Source organism: Oncorhynchus keta, chromosome 18, assembly GCF_023373465.1.
Source record: "Oncorhynchus keta strain PuntledgeMale-10-30-2019 chromosome 18, Oket_V2, whole genome shotgun sequence".
NCBI classification, from domain to species: Eukaryota; Metazoa; Chordata; class Actinopteri; order Salmoniformes; family Salmonidae; genus Oncorhynchus; species Oncorhynchus keta.
Window position 1 is genome coordinate 3,939,350 of NC_068438.1, and position 16,961 is coordinate 3,956,310.

General features: G+C 42.9%; 3 protein-coding genes across 4 annotated transcripts in view; 1 reads left to right on the forward strand and 2 right to left on the reverse strand.

Moving 5' to 3' along the window:
- sik2b (salt-inducible kinase 2b) overlaps nt 1-9,423 on the reverse strand; it is a 64,075-nt gene extending 54,652 nt beyond the window's left edge. The window contains exon 1 of the mRNA XM_052467198.1: nt 8,974-9,423. Within this exon, the coding sequence (XP_052323158.1) occupies nt 8,974-9,111 (138 nt within the window). The 5' untranslated portion in view covers nt 9,112-9,423. The remainder of the gene's footprint in view (nt 1-8,973) is intronic.
- The window catches only part of si:dkey-103g5.4 (uncharacterized), a 221,465-nt gene that overhangs the window by 100,009 nt on the left and 104,495 nt on the right, over nt 1-16,961 (forward strand). The window lies entirely within an intron of this gene.
- On the reverse strand, nt 10,753-16,922 carry laynb (layilin b). Of its 2 annotated transcripts, none has more exons than XM_035791497.2 (7): nt 16,611-16,922; nt 15,559-15,856; nt 14,585-14,742; nt 13,995-14,039; nt 13,355-13,441; nt 12,660-12,690; nt 10,753-12,342 (listed from the first exon to the last, which is right to left on the reverse strand). In XM_035791497.2, exons 1-7 carry the CDS (start codon nt 16,684-16,686, stop codon nt 12,012-12,014), a joined length of 1,026 nt encoding a protein of 341 aa, XP_035647390.1. In that variant the 5' UTR covers nt 16,687-16,922; the 3' UTR covers nt 10,753-12,011. The 2 variants fall into 2 exon arrangements, with proteins under 2 accessions (XP_035647390.1, XP_035647389.1); XM_035791496.2 differs by having other exon boundaries at nt 12,660-12,774; nt 16,611-16,920.

Consider the following 16,961-nt stretch of genomic DNA (forward strand, 5'->3'; position numbering starts at 1 on the left):
TTCCGTAAACAAGCGATGTAACATGGAAATACGGCCGTGTTTGAACCCTAACCCTATAAAAAGGTGTGTAGTAATTTAACATTTATTTTATTTTATTTTTTATTATTTCTTGCCGTTATGAAAAATAAGTTCCTTATGTTTCCAGAATTGTACCACAAGGACGTGTGTTAACATTTAGAGCAAGCATCGGGGCTCAACAAAAAACTCACCCATTCATTAAATTCTACCGTCAAAGGCACTAAAGCAGATTGCTCTCAAACTCTAGGCGGCATTCTGCCTTCTCCCTACAGTTTTCAGCCATGCATACGTTTTGCACAGATCAATAAAGCTATGGTTGCCTCCATCTGATGAAATGTCACTTCTGCTACACCTCCTGAGTTACACACAGGTGTTCGGAGTATGCTAGATACCGTAGCTAATTAGCACAGGTGGTCACCTCGTCTTCAGTCTGTTTTCCATAAACAAATAACATTTTATTTGTCACATGCGCCGACTACAATACATGTAGACCTTAGTGAAATGCTTACTTACACAACAATGCAGTTAAGAAAAATAAGTCAAAGATAAAACATTAAAGTAACAAATAATTAAAGAGCAGCAGTAAATTAACAATAGTGAGGCTATATACAGAGGGTACCAGTAAAGAGTAAATGGGTGGGCCTGGTCTGGGAAGCCATTTGATTAGCTGTTCAGGAGTCTTATGGCTTGGTGGCTTGGGGGGGGGAGGGGGGTAGAATAACAAGTGCTGTAGCATGGAGATATGGCGTGTAGAATGGTGCCGGAGGGGATGGCTGACGTTTTACGTGCTCCTAACCAATTGTGCTATTTTGTTAGTTTTTCCGCGTTGTTTGTAACTTATTTTGTACATAATGTTGCTGCTACCATCCCTTATGCCAGAAAATAACTTCTGGACATCAGAACAGCAATTACTCACCTCGAACTGGGGAAAAAAATATTTAACGAGTCCGACATGAAGGATATACTGCTTTCTCAGGAACGGGCCCAAATCCCTGTCATTTGCGTGAAGAAAAGACGGGGGAAAAAGGGCAGAGGTCGGGCTACCTTCTGAGAATTCGTAGGCGAGTGAGTAAACTGCCACTCCCACCGTCGTCGTCCCCACAGTGACCGCAAGTACATATCCCAACCAGAAGCCAAGGATTAGAGAAAACATCTGCATTGAGCTAAAGGCTAGAGCTGCCACTTCAAGGAGTGGGACACTAATCCGAACGCTTATAAGAAATCCCGCTATGCCCACAGACAAACAAAGCATCAATATAGGATTAAGATTGAATCCTACTACACCGGCTCTGACGCTCGTCGGATGTGGCAGGGCTGGAAAACTATTACGGACTACAAAGAGAAACCCAGCCGCAAGATGCCCAGTGACGCGAGTCTACCAGACGAGCTAAATGCCTTTTGTGCTCGCTTCGAGACAAGCAACACTAAAGCATGCATGAGAGCACCAACTGTTCAGGACGACAGTGTGATAACGCTCTTGGTGAGCAAGACCTTTAAACAGGTCAACATTCACAAAGCCGGCGGGGCCAGACGGATTACCAGGACGTGTAGTCAAAACATGCGCGGACCAACTGGCAAGTGTCTTGCCTGACATTTTCAACCTCTCACTGACTGAGTCTGTAATACCTACATGTTTCAAGCAGACCACCATAGTAATGTGCACAAGGAAGCAAAGTAACCTGCCTACATGATTACTGCCCATATCACTCACGTCAGTAGCCATGAAGTTCTTTGAAAGGCTGGTCATGGCTCACATCAACAGCATCCTGCAGGATACCCTAGACCCACTCCAATTCACATATCAACCCAACAGATCCACAGTTGACGCAATCTCAATCGTACTCCACACTGCCCTTTCCCAACTGGAGAAAAGGAACACCTAAGTGAGAATACTGTTCATTGACTACAGCTCAGTGTTCAACACCATAGTGCCCACAAAGCTCATCACTAAGTTATGGACACTGGGAATAAAACACCTCCCTCTGCAACTGGATCCTGGATTTCCTGACAGGCCGCCCCCCAGGTGGTAAGGGTAGGCAATATCACGTCTGCTACGCTGATCCTCAACACTGGAGACCCTTAGAGGTGTGTGCTTAGTCCCCTCCTGGTCTCCCTGTTCACCTACGACTGTGTGGCCAAACACAACTCCAACACCATCATTAAGTTTGCTGATGACAACAGTGGTAGGCTTGATCACCGACAACGATGAGACAGCCTATAGAGAGGAGGTCAGAGACCTGGCAGTGTGGTTGAAGGACAACAACCTCTCCCTCAATGTGAGCAAGACAAAAGGAGCTGATCGTGGACTACAGGAAAACGTCGACGGGCTGTAGCAGAGCGGGTCGAGAGTTTCAAGTTCCTTGTTTTCCATATCCCCAACAAACAGCCATGATCCAAACACACCAAGACAGTCGTAAAGAGGGCACGACAACACCTTTTCCCCCTCAGGAGACTGAAAATTTGGCATGAGTCCCCAGATCCTCAAAAAGTTCTAAGGCTGCACCACCGAGAGCATCCTGACCGGTTGCATCACTGCATGGTATGGAAACTGCTCGGCCTCCGACCGCAAGGCGCTGTAGGGGGGCGGCCTAAGGGTAGTGCGTACGGCCCAGTACATCACTGGGGCCAAGCTTCCTGCATTCCAGGACCTAACCTCTGCAAAAAAAGAAGCGTCCCTTTTTCAGGACCCTGTCTTTCAAAGAGGATTTAGATTTTTACAAATTACTTCACAGATCTTCATTGTAAAGGGCTTAAACACTTTCCCATGATTGTTCAATGAACACGCACCTGTGGAGCGGTCGTTAAGACATTAACAGCTTACAGACGGTAGGTAATTAAGGTCACAGTTATGAAAGCTTAGGACATTAAAGAGGCCGTTCTACGGACTGAAAAACACCAAAAGGTCTCGGCTCATCTGCGTAAACGTGCCTTAGGCATGCTGCAAGGAGGCATGAGGACTGCAGATGTGGCCAGGGCAATAAATTGCAATGTCCGTACTGTGAGAAGCCTAAGACAGCACTATAGGGAGACAGGACGGACAGCTGATCGTCTTTGCAGTGGCAGACCACGTGTAACAACACCTGCACAGAATCACACAACTGCCCAAGTTACAGCAGGAATAAACAATCCCTCCATCAGTGCTCAGACTGTCCGCAATAGGCTGAGAGAGGCTGGACTGAGCGCTTGTAAGCCTGTCATAAGGCAGGTCCTCACAAGACAGAGGTCGACCGATTAATCGGAATGGCTGATTAATTAGGGCCGATTTCAAGTTTTCATAATCGGAAATCGGTATTTCTGGACACCAATTTGGCCCCTCTTTTTTTTTTTACACCTTTATTTAATCTGTATTTAACTAGGCAAGTCAGTTAAGAACATATTCTTATTTTCAATGACGGTTTAGGAATGGTGGGGGTAACTGCCTTGTTCAGGGGCAGAACGACAGATTTTTTACCTTGTCAGCTCGGGGATTCAATCTTACAACCTTACAGTTAACTAGTCCAACGCTCTAACCACCCGCCTCTCATTGCACTCCACGAGGAGCCTGCCTGTTACGCGAATGCAGTAAGCCAAGGTAAGTTGCTAGCTAGCATTAGACTTACCTTATAAAAAACTATCAATCAATCATAATCACTAATTAACTACACATGGTTGATGATTTTACTAGTTTATCTAGCGTGTCCTACATTGCATATAATCAATGCGGTGCGTATTGTTGCTCCAATGTGTACCTAACCATAAACATCAATACCTTTCTTAAAATCAATACACAGAAGTATATTTTTAAACGTGCATATTTAGCTAAAATAAATCCAGGTTAGCAGGCAATATTAACCAGGTGAAATTGTGTCTGACTGAGCGATGGTAAGCACCAACAGGCTCGTAAGCATTCATTCAAACAGCACTTTCGTGCGTTTTGCCAGCAGCTCCTTGCGGTGCTTCAAGCATGTTTATGACTTCAAGCCTATCAGCTCCCGAGATTAGGCTGGTGTAACCGATGTGAAATGGCTAGCAAGTTAGCGGGGTGCGCGCTAATAGCGTTTCAAACATCACTCGTTCTGAGACTTGGAGTAGTTATTCCTCTTGCTCTGCATAGGTAACGCTGCTTCGAAGGTGGCTGTTGTCGATGTTTTCCTGTTTCGAGCCCAGGTAGGGGCGAGGAGAGGTACGGAAGCTATACTGTTACACTGGCAATACTAAAGTGCCTATAAGAACATCCAATAGTCAAAGGTTAATGAAATACAAATGGTATAGAGAGAAATAGTCCTATAATAACTACAACCTAAAACTTACCTGGGAATATTGAAGACTCATGTTAAAAGGAACCACCAGCTTTCATATGTTCTCATGTTCTGAGAAAGGAACTTAAACGTTAGCTTTCTTACATGGCACATATTGCACTTTTACTTTCTTCTCCAACACTTTGTTTTTGCATTATTTAAACCAAATTGAACATGTTTCATTATTTATTTGAGGCTAAATTGATTTAAAATAAGTGTTCAATAAGTGTTCATTCAGTATTGTTGTAAATGTCATGATTACAAATAAATAAAATGTTTGTTTTTTTAAACCGGCTGATTAATCGGTGTCTGCTTTTTTGGTCCTCCAATAATCGGTATCGGCGTTGAAAAATCATAGTCAGTTGACACCTACAAGACATCACCGGCAACAACGTCGCCTATGGGCACAAACCCACCGTCGCTGGACCAGACAGGACTGGCAAAAAGTGCTCTTCACTGACTACTCGCGGTTTTGTCTCACCAGGGGTGATGGTCGGATTCGCGGTTATCGTCAAAGGACACTGGAGCGGGATCGATTTGGAGGTAGAGGGTCCATCATGATCTGGGGCGGTGTTGCACAGCATCATCGGACTCAGCTTGTTGTCATTGCAGGCAATCTCAACGCTATGCGTTAAAGGGAAGACATCCTCCTCCCTCATGTGGTACCCTTCCTGCAGGCTCATCCTGACATGACCCTCCAGCATGACAATGCCACCAGCCATACAGCTCGTTCTGTGCGTGATTTCCTGCAAGACAGGAATGTCAGTGTTCTGCCATGGCCAGCGAAGAGCCCGGATCTCAATCCCATTGAGCACGTCTGGGACCTGTTAGATCGGAGGGTGAGGGTCAGGGCCATTCCCCCAGAAATGTCTGGGAACTTGCAGGTGCCTAGGTGAAAGAGCAGGGTAACATCTCACAGCAAGAACTGGCAAATCTGGTGCAGTCCACGAGGAGATGCACTGCAGTACTTAATGCAGCTGGTGGCCACACCAGATATTGACTTACTTCTACATTTAACATTTAACATTTAAGTCATTTAGCAGACGCTCTTATCCAGAGCGACTTACAAATTGGTGCATTCACCTTATGACATCCAGTGGAACAGCCACTTTACAATAGTGCATCTAAATCTTTTAGGGGGGGGGGTGAGAAGGATTACTTATCCTATCCTAGGTATTCCTTAAAGAGGTGGGGTTTCAGGTGTCTCCGGAAGGTGGTGATTGACTCCGCTGTCCTGGCGTCGTGAGGGAGTTTGTTCCACCATTGGGGGGCCAGAGCAGCGAACAGTTTTGACTGTGCTGAGCGGGAACTATACTTCCTCAGTGGTAGGGAGGCGAGCAGGCCAGAGGTGGATGAACGCAGTGCCCTTGTTTGGGTGTAGGGTGTAGGGCCTGATCAGAGCCTACTTCTGCTTTTGACCCCCCCTTGGTTCAGGGACACATTATCAATTTCTGTTAGTCACATGTCTATGGCACGTGTTCAGTTTATGTCTCAGTTGTTGAATCTTGTTATGTTCATACAAATATTTACACATGTTAAGTTTGCTGAAAATAAACGCAGTTGACAGTGAGAGGAAGTATTTGTTTTGCTGAGTTTATATACTAGGCGGTGTCTGGGGAAAGCCCCAAAAAATGTCAAAGACTCCAGTAACCAAAGTCATAGACTGTACTCTCTGCTACCGCACGGCAAGCGGTACCGGAGCGCCAAGACCAGGACCAAAAGGCTCCTTAAAAGCTTCTAAGCACAAGCCATATATGACTGCTGAACAATTAATGAAAAGCCCACTGGATCATGTACATGGACACCCCCCCTCCATTTGTTTTCTACACTGCTGCTACTCATCATTTATTATCTATGCATAGTCACTTCACCCTTATCTACATGTACAAATTACCTCAACTAAACTGTAACCCCACACATTGACTCGGTACCGTTACCTCCTGTATATAGCCTCGTTATTGTATTGTGTTACTATTTATTATTGTTATTTGGTAAACTCTTTCTTCAACTGCACTGTTGGTTAAGGTCTACAATTGTCGTATTTTGGCGCGTGTGACAAATAAAGTTTGATTTGATCAATTTAACCTTTTGGAAATCGCTGATACGAAAGATTACGTTACGTTACATTACGCTTGTTAAAGTTCAGATTGAGTGTCAGTGCACTTAAAACTCCCTTGCACAGAAGATCCCTTCGTCCAAAGACTTATGTGTAATGTAATGGAAATGAGAGTCATGATCAAGGACTATTAGCGTCTGAATAGTGTACACAACAGCTACACACTGATTGTCCCAAGAAGAGGCAACAAAGTTATATTTTTATTGGGTTATGTAACCAATGCATTAACCCATGTTGCATGCCCTAGATATTTATATGATTGTTTACACCATGGTTGTTTACAACAGTGCAGGCTTTCCCAAACTTGGTCCTGGAGTCCCCCCTGGGTGCATGTTTTGGTTTTTCCCCCTAACACTACACAGCGGATTCAGATAATCAAAGCTTGATGACGAGTTGGTTATTTGAATCAGCTGTGTAGTGCTGGGGGGGGGGGGGCAAGGACTATGGGGTGGCTTGTTGACCACATTATACATAACATTATACAAAACTGCACACAATTGTTAGTGAGAGTAATGAAGCAAGGTATTGATCCATGGTTAAAGAAAGGCAGTGTATTGCACAACATTGAGGTTGCCCTAACCCATCTGGACAAGAGGAATACCTATTGTGAGAATGCTGTTCATCGACTACAGCTCAGTATTTAACACCATAGTACCCTCCAAACTCGTCATCAAGCTCGAGACCCTGGGTCTCGACCCCGCCCTGTGCAACTGGGTACTGGACTTCCTGACGGGCCGCCCCCAGGTGGTGAGGGTAGGTAACAACATCTCCACCCCGCTGATTCTCAACACTAGGGCCCCACAAGGGTGCGTTCTGAGCCCTCTCCTGTACTCCTTGTTCACCCACGACTGCGTGGACATGCACGCCTCCAACTCAATCATCAAGTTTGCGGACGACACTACAGTGGTAGGCTTGATTATCAACAACGACGAGACGGCCTACAGGGAGGAAATGAGGGCCCTTGGAGTGTGGTGTCAGAAAAATAACCTCACACTCAACGTCAACAAAACAAAGGAGATGATTGTGGACTTCAGGAAACGGCAGAGGGAGCACCCCCCTATCCACATCGACGGGACAGTTTTAAGTTCCTCGGCGTACACATCACGGACAAACTGAATTGGTCCACCCACACAGACAGCGTTGTGAAGAAGGCGCAGCAGCGCCTCTTCAACCTCAGGAGGCTGAAGAAGTTCAGCTTGTCACCAAAAGCGCTGACAAACTTCTACAGATGCACAATCGAGAGCATCCTGTCGGGCTGTATGACCGCCTGGTACGGCAACTGCTCCGCCCACATCCGTAAGGCTCTCCAGAGGGTAGTGAGGTCTGCACAACGCATCACCGGGGGCAAACTACCTGCCCTCCAGGACACCTACACCACCCGATGTTACAGGAAGGCCATAAAGATCATCAAGGACAACAACCACCCGAGCCACTGCCTGTTCACCCTGCTATCATCCAGAAGGCGAGGTCAGTACAGGTGCATCAAAGCTGGGACCGAGAGACTGAAAAACAGCTTCTATCTCAAGGCCATCAGACTGTTAAACAGCCACCACTAACATTGAGTGGCTGCTGCCAACACACTGACACGACTCAACTCCAGCCACTTAAATAATGGGAATTGATGGAAAATGATGTAAAATATATCACTAGCCACTTTAAACAATGCTACCTTATATAATGTTACATACCCTACATTATTCATCTCATATGCATAAGTATATACTGTACTCTATATCATCTACTGCATCTTGCCATCTTTATGTAATACATGTTTCACTAGCCACTTTAAACTATGTCAATTTATGTTTATATACCCAACATTATTCATCTCATATGTATATACTGTACTCTATACCATCTAATGCATCTTGCCTATGCCGTTCTGTACCATCACTCATTCATATATCTTTATGTACATATTCTTTTTCCCCTTACACTTGTGTTAATAAGGTAGTAGTTGTGGAATTGTTAGGTTAGATTACTCGTTGGTTATTACTGCATTGTCGGAACTAGAAGCACAAGCATTTCGCTACACTCGCACTAACATCTGCTAAACATGTGTATGTGACAAATAACATTTGATTTGATTTTGATGAGATAATGTGCATCTCATGGCATGAACACACATGAATGAATCAAACTTCACAGTTAGGCTAACGTTGCCTAAATGTAAAACTGGGTGACACACAATTTTGCTAATCATAGACAGTTTTGATTATCAAGTTACATAATAGTTGGTCCATTTCTAGTCTATAACTTTCTTCATGTAAGGTTCAGAATCTTTGCAAAAAAAAAAGACTGTTTGCAACATAGTAAACTAGGTAGGTGTGAAATGGTCTAAACATGCCAATGTCAAATGTGAACCGAATGAGACAACTGCAGAATAAATGTGCAGATATAACTTTAGATAACTAGCTAACTTACAACTGCAATGCAGGGGGCAAGTAACCACTAGCGTGTTAGTTAAAAGACAAGGTTAGTGCCCTTTGCAAGAGAATCACACGCTTAGCTCACTGTTAACTAGCACGCTAGCCAGCCAGCTAGCTAATTCTCAGCACTCACCTCCGTTTTGGTAATGCGATGTCTAGCCAGCTTCACAACTGCGAAATTACCCTTTCCTAGAGTACGTTCGATATCGTAGAAGCCCACTCGGACAGGACCCCGGACCATCGGTTTTTGGTGATTGTCAGCCATGACCATGCTTTATTAAATGTGGTTTGGGGGTGAGGACCTAGGGACTCGCGACTTGAGCCGACAGATGTTGAAGGGAAAACAAACCGCCCGCTAAAATGTTGTCTATTCAAAATAGACAAAGTCCATTTCTCGGTCGCCCGGCCAGTTTGAACGTTAACGACCCTTCAGACCAACGAGACGACAGAATACATTTTACGGCTGTCACGCCACGTTCTCCAATACAATAGAGCTATACTGTTTCAGCTAGCTACCTATATTAGCTAAAGTACATGAGTTGAGTTGCAGGAGGCATCATATTCTCTCGTTGACGTACATTGACGTCAGAGCCATGGGGGTATTTGTACAGGGGGCGGGCCTCTGAAGCGGTTCCACGCTTCAGTGCCAATTCGTTTCCAAGCCAACCGGACCCACCTCTTACGTCAACCGGTTACATTGCTATTCTGATATCTGTTTGCTCGCCGCCCTGAGTGGAGGGTTGACTTTGAAGTTTGACCTGCAGGTGCACAGAAAAAGCTTTTGTTACTCTGTCAAAGTGCAGGGATTGGACTGGTGAATTATTTATGTACATTTATACTAGCACATTAATCCATGCATGCATGTTGTTTTGATGTGTGAAGGTGTGTGTGCAGCTGGTCTCTGACTATGTAATGTGTACATGCTTGTGCACAAAGCAAATGATGCATGTAAGTGATGCAACCACGAATACATGTTATTATAACTTTTGTTGGTTGCAATTGCCCTTTACGGCTGTGGTAAAATAATCATACATTTTGAGAAGAGAGTGTGAGATGCTTGCCAGGTTTCCCATCTACGGACAACAGGCAACATTAATTTGGATTATGCTGGATGGTGTGTGTTCTGCAATTCAGGGTTGTACACTGAACAAACATATATACAAAATATGTTAAGTGAGCTGAAATAAAAGATCCCAGAATTGTTCCATATGCACAAAAAGTGTATTTTTTCACACATTTTGTGCACAAAATTGTTTATATCCCTGTTAATGAGCATTTCTCATTTGCCAAGATAATCCAACCACCTGACAGGAGTGGCATATCAAGAAGCTGATTAAACAGCATGATCATTCATCAGGTGCACCTTGTCCTGGGGACAATAAAAAAACACTCTAAAATGTGCAGTTTTGTCACACAATACAATGCCACAGATGTTTCAAGTTTTGAGGGAGCATGCAATTGGCATGCTGACTCCAGGAATGTCCACCAGAGCAGTAGCCAGAAAACTGAATCTTAGTTTCTCTACCATAAGCCGCCTCCACCGTTTTAGAAAATTTGGCAGTACTTCCAACCGGCCTCACAACCGCAGACCATGTGTAACCATGCCAGCCCAGGACCTCCACGTCATGCTTCTGCACCTGTGGGATTGTCTGAGACCAGCCACCTGGACAGCTGATGAAACTAAGGAGTATTTCTGTCTGTAATAAAGCCCTTTTGTGGGGAAAAAAAATCATTCTAATTGGCTAGGCCTGGCTCCCCAGTGGATGGGCCTATACCTTCCCAGGCCCAGCCATGGCTGCACCCCTGCCCAGTCATGTGAAATCCATAAATTAGAGCCTAATGAATTTATTTCAATTGACTGATTTCTTTATACTGTATGAACTGTAACTCAGTAAAATTGTTGAAATTGAAGTTGTTGCATGTTGCGTTTATATCTTTGTTCAGTATATTATTGTTCAGTATACATTTTAGATACATGTTATTAAGCCAAATCAATTGGTTTGAGAATAATACAATAATATGACAGAATATTAGCACATTTTTATCCTTTTTTTAACATACCCATTGCACATCTAGCGATCAACATAGAATTTGAGTGACACTGCTGGAGTTCGAGACCAATGGAAAGAGTTGAAATATGACATGAAACAGCACCATCTGCTGGTCAAACAAACAATATGGAAGCCATAAGTATGTACTGTTTGCAATAGTACAGTAAAGTAAGCTATATCTTACCAAAGGTTTTACGGCTTATAAATGGTATATTTTTCTTTCTTCTTGTACAGAAAAACACAATAAAAGGCACATTATTATAAAAAAAATTAAAACAAAACATTTATTTGTAGCCAGAGCGGTGCGCGATATTTGAAATATCACCCATATAGGCCTACAGGTCCAGCAAGTACATGTTTTGTTAATTAACCTATCGTGACAGCCTTACATGGAAAACTGTTGAGCGCAGCACCCCAAAAGCATCTGCTGTCACTGCTAGATTTCCTGTATGTGCGAGTTCCAGATGTGCTTTTGGTATTTCCTGTCCGACATCCTCCAAGAACACTCAGCTTTAGCTCGTTAAGACTACTTTTTCACAACACTCTAGTCAGGCCCACTTGAATCTACCATGTACGCAAAACATGTATTTTCTTGATTTTTCTCACGACATTGTGATAAATACAAGATTATAAGAAGAAGACACAGGAATAGGCAAATAAACAAATGCTACACTCTGTTATTCAACCAGGACTTTGGTGTAGCCATGAAAAGGCACATTATGACTTTATCCAGCCAGCTCAAACTGGTGTCATAGCAGTGGAGGCTTTGTTAAACATCACTGGGAGGATCATCTCTCACAGGCAGCCATTGCTCAGAGGTGTCGTGGGGTCAGACTTCTGTTATCCAAATTTCCGAAGATATTGTCCTGTTCCCTGACATCAACTTCCACACAGGAAACCTCAAATGGGGGTGACACCATAGGCCTCTTTGTACGTTTAGTGGGCGTACCCTAAAGCGAACACAATATAAGGATGGATCTGTCCATCCTGTCTCGCATCACATGGTGCCATAAAACCCACCAGCAGGAGATATGAAAGATGAATGGAGACAAAAAGAGTCAGATGCCCAGATGGCCCAGTGGACATGTGGTAAAGAGAGAGGCACTGCAGGGCCGCAACATTACTCATAGATCTCATTCTCCACCCATCCAGTCTCGTTGAGATAGTGCCGACCCTGGTTTTGCCAGTCCTCGTAGATATCGTTGGTCACAAAGCCACTCTCTGTCACTGTCTCCATGTTTGAAACATTCTCGTAATCATCACACTGGGAATCAAAAGAGGAGGCACAGAAGGACATCTTCTTGATTGATTCAGGTGCCATGCTCTCCAGTTCGGCTGGTTGAAGCTTGGTGATGTCCTGGTAGGCATAGGGTCCTTGGATGTTGCAGGCCACAGTGGACATTGTACCCCATTGCTCTTGCTTAGGGTAGCTGTCTGTTGGAGACTTTCTCCTGCATAAAGAGTTGCACTATCAGTTACAGAGGCATGTAGCGCGCCACAAACACCTCCATCATTGCTTATTTCAAGTACGGCATTTAAACCAACCTCAAAACAAAACATCTCTTATGCTCTGTGACGTCTGATGTTGATTGTGTTTCACAAGCCCTCTTTGCAAGCCCCCTCTGTTTTGCCCCTCTTACCCGTGTCATTTTTTACCTATAGATTATTTTTGACATACTTTTAAATAATGCTTGGTGACCTTGACAGTTGCCTAACATACCAAATGTCTTATTACCTGTTATTATTCAATGAAGCGAACAAGTATTACCTTTTGGCAGCCCGTTTATAGCAGAAGACTCCTGCAGCCACAAGCAGCAGCAGTAGAATAGGGATAGTAGCAAATAGAATGTAGGAGACATACAGGACATTATCTGAAAGAGATACTTGAAGGGAGAAAAAAAACACCAGAGGTAAGACAATGGCATTATAGCCTGGGCCCAGATCTGTTTGCGCTATCATGTCAACTCCTTGTCAGTCATTGTCAATGAAAAGGAGCTGACATAATAGGGCAAACACACAGATCTGGGACCAGGCTAATGACAGTAAGTTGGCACCTCACAATGAATCAGTTTGGAAAGAAACTTTGGAAAATAAATGAGGAGATAATTTATTGTATTTGGGACACAATTAAGCAATAAGGCATGAAGGGGTGTATACCATGGCTAAGGGATGTTCTTACCCACAACGCAATGCGGAGTGCCTGGACACCGCCCTTAGCCGTGGTATATTGGCCATATATCACAAACCCCAGAGGTGCCTTATTGCTATTATGAACTGGTTACCAACGTAATTAGAGCCGTAAAAACAAATGTTTTGTCATACCCATGGTACCCACCTACGGTCTGTTATACCATGGCTGTCAGCCAAATCAGCATTCAGGGCTCGAACCACTCAGTTTATAATGTACAATATTTCATAACCAAGGATCAAAATCGATAGACATGAAGAGTGCAGATTTTTTACCTGATGATCCAGACAGTCCTAGATTTGTCTTCTCATCACCCACTTTAGCTGATGGGAGGATTGGTATTAAAGATATAATTGGGGCAACTGGAAAATAGATAATGAGCAAAACGTGTAAATAGACAGACACTGTAAATTGGATTGATATACAAAAATGTCATATTGCCCAAATATAAATGTGCAGACCAAAATAAGCAACATTTGTCTTGAACAGAGAAGAAAGATTGAGCATGTGTGATTCAGCAATGTGTAAACAAGTACAGTATGACTAATATGCAAATAAACTCTCTAGGAATAAAGTCAATCAGAGCAACAGTTTCAAGCAACATCACTGGTAATCTGTAACTGTACTATAGCCTACTGTATTTGTCACGCATAGCCTCTATTATCTGGTAAGAGGATTGATTCAATGACACTGATGAGGTTTTTATGTTCTATTATATTCTCTTATATTATATTGTGATTCACACATCTTTACCACTAGATGTCATCCTTTACATAGACACTTCGGAGATTGAGAATTGTGATGTCATAACAATGTTCAAGCTGTTGATCTCAGTATCAACAAATCACTCATCTCAAGGATTCACATATTTGACCTTAAAAAAAATCTAAATGTTAGTTGCAGGGGTGGGTTTACCTGTGTATAATGAATTCCACACCACAGTAAACACTGGTGACTTTTCTGTAAGAGAGAGAAAGAGAATCGTCAGCTGCAAAAGTATATGGACTATATTGACTGTGAATTATATTTTCTATGGTTCCTTGTTGATAAACTGGTATTCAATCAAAATCATACCATGCAACATTATCTCCTTCAGCGGAGATAAACTAAAGGATTGAGATAGGATAAATGTAATGTAACATTGCCAAATTCATTAGTGCACACTGTTGCAATCTGTAACAAAAGAACTTGTCAACAAAAGAGATTCTAATTGGACAAATTCAGTTAGTCCCTTCCTGTTTAGGCCCCTTTATTTCCATTTGCTGTCTGTTGAATACACCCCTTTTAATCTGTTCATGTCTAAATATGAACACTTTCAAGGACACCGGGGCCATGTTTTGCAGGGCACAATGTTTTGGATCGTTCAGATAGAAAAACACGATGTGAAACAAACATAACTCTCTGACATGTAGAATAACAAATCATGTCAACTCTATTCATAACATTTCTATCTGCAATGTTCCACAACGTTTGTCTACTCAGAACATGTCCAGGGTACAGTTCACCTTCGGAGTACTTGCAGACAAAATTGTTCCTGGTGTTGCAGTTGTCATCGTTCCACTGGAACATTAAGCGCCCCCCCTCATCAGGGGGGGCAGAAGGCTGGTGGTACAGCACCACACACATCTCGTTGCCACACGATGGCTCGTCCCAATGCCAGTTTCTGCAACAAGCGTGTTTTCCATAGGTCAACAACTTTATCAGAGATCCTTTGATAGTCAACAGCATGCCTCTGAAAATGGACTCTCATCCTACTGATACCCAGTGTTGGGGAGTAGTGAACTATGTAGTTCAACTAGTAATTGAAAAACATTTTGCAGTAGCTTGGTGGTAGTTGAACTAAATTCAAATCAAGGTAGTGTTTTCAGTAGTTAATAACTTTTGCCATGTAGTGGTGTAGCTAACTACTGGAACTACACACTACTCTTTTTGCAATCCTTTTTTCGGCCTCAGACCTGCCTAATTCTCACTTGAAGCATTTTATTTGTGTGATTAATAGGGTAAATAACATCTGTTAACATCTGACAACGGTGATCTGTTCTGGCAAATTATCGTCTTTATGACATTTCAGATTTAGATATAATATTTTTTTCATTAAGTAGTTTGGATGAAGTTAACTACTTTTTCAAAGTAACTTTAGTTAAGTCAACTATATTTTTTAAGGGTACCTTTAGTGTAACTTAACTTCTTTCAGTGTGAAGTAATTGGTAGCTGGGTAAACTATATTTCAGAGTAGCTTTCCCAACACGACCAATACCACAACATTCATGATAATACAAATTGTACCGATAAAATAGCAATGACTCTCAAAGCATGTAGACACCAACATATGTTCGTTCATCCCTGATGCTCTTTGATGACTCTCAGATTACTGTGAGTCATGTGAGGTATCTCTATGGCCCTGTATTTTCCTGTGGTGTGCATGCCAACAGCTGCAGGGATCTCCTAGACTTGAAACCAAAGTAAAACACAAGAACACCTGAATCTGGCCTTGCTGCCATCCAGCCAGTAGTACTGCGAAGGGCATCCTATGGTAGTCACCCAGTGGCGTGGGCTTCTGTGCAGTCCGATCCAGAAGTCCCCATCAGTGGCCTGCAACTGTTGGATGAACCTCTCGACCAGACGCTGCTCATTGTCAGTCTCGATACTGAGGAGCTCTGCCCCATCCGTCCTGCAGGCCTGCCTGGCATCATCGAAGGTCACCCTCCGCCGTGGGTCCTGGAAGTAGTTGATCCTGTAGCAGGGTCGCTCTGTGCCACGCCGGCAGATCCTCTGGCCTACAGTGCATCGCATTGGAAAACAAGAAATTGCAAATCATGAAAGCAAATCAAATAGCAAATTCAATTGGAAAATTGCAAATCTAAACGTGGGTAATAAATAACGTCAAATCAGAATGGTCATTCAGTGGAATAACATTGCAAGTTGTTATGTAAACTGTGAGGACATAATGCACATGTATTAGCATACATGGATTACATGATAATAGGCCTATGTGCAAGATCTCTTAATTTTATGTAGACCTATTGCCATATTTTCTTTATTATTAGGGCTTTTACTAATAATGTTGCAAACCACAGTGAATAAGCTGTAAAGTAATATGGCCCACCTTGATATTTGCACCACCTTTATGCTATTACATACCACATTGGTCTTCTAAATCTGTAGCCTACTTCTGAGCATAATGGCCCAGCCCATCTCAAAACGAATCATAGGTTCCCAACACACAAACCAAAACAAAAAGCCTGCTCTGGGCAATGTCTAGGCCTATTGAAGAGAAATATTGCAGTGACTGTTTTTGCCATCTAGCTTACAAAAGCACTCGATTTTGGGTGACATTTGAAGTTTCTATTTAAACATTTTAACGTTCCAAAATCTTTCTTCTTTCGTTGGGTACTACATAATACGATTTTCTTTCGCACAATCAAAAGAGCGCAATATTGCAATGCATTAGATAACCTTTGGTTAATCATACAGTTAACTTTTGACAACGGGCTTTGACAAGTTTGACATTGTTTCCCTGTCAACACTCACCATTGTGTTCAAATTGGGTGAATCCTAAGTGGCAGAAAACGGCGAGAACAGTCCCGAGCAGTTTAACAAAATCCATTTCTTCATCTTCACTAAACTTTCGTGTAAATTCGAGAAAATCCGTAACCGCCCGTCAAAGTTTGAGAGAGGGGCGAAAAATCGCATATGGTCCAATCAGAATTAGGGCGAAGTATTTTTGCAGGATCCGGTAAAGCGTTTTTTAAACCCCTCTCACTGCGAAAGGCTCATTATTTTGAGTAAATCCATCGAAGATAAAAGGAGGAATGCTTGTCATACCTTGCTATGTTTTTTTTTGCACTCATAGGCATAATGAAATTAGGCTACTCCATGCTG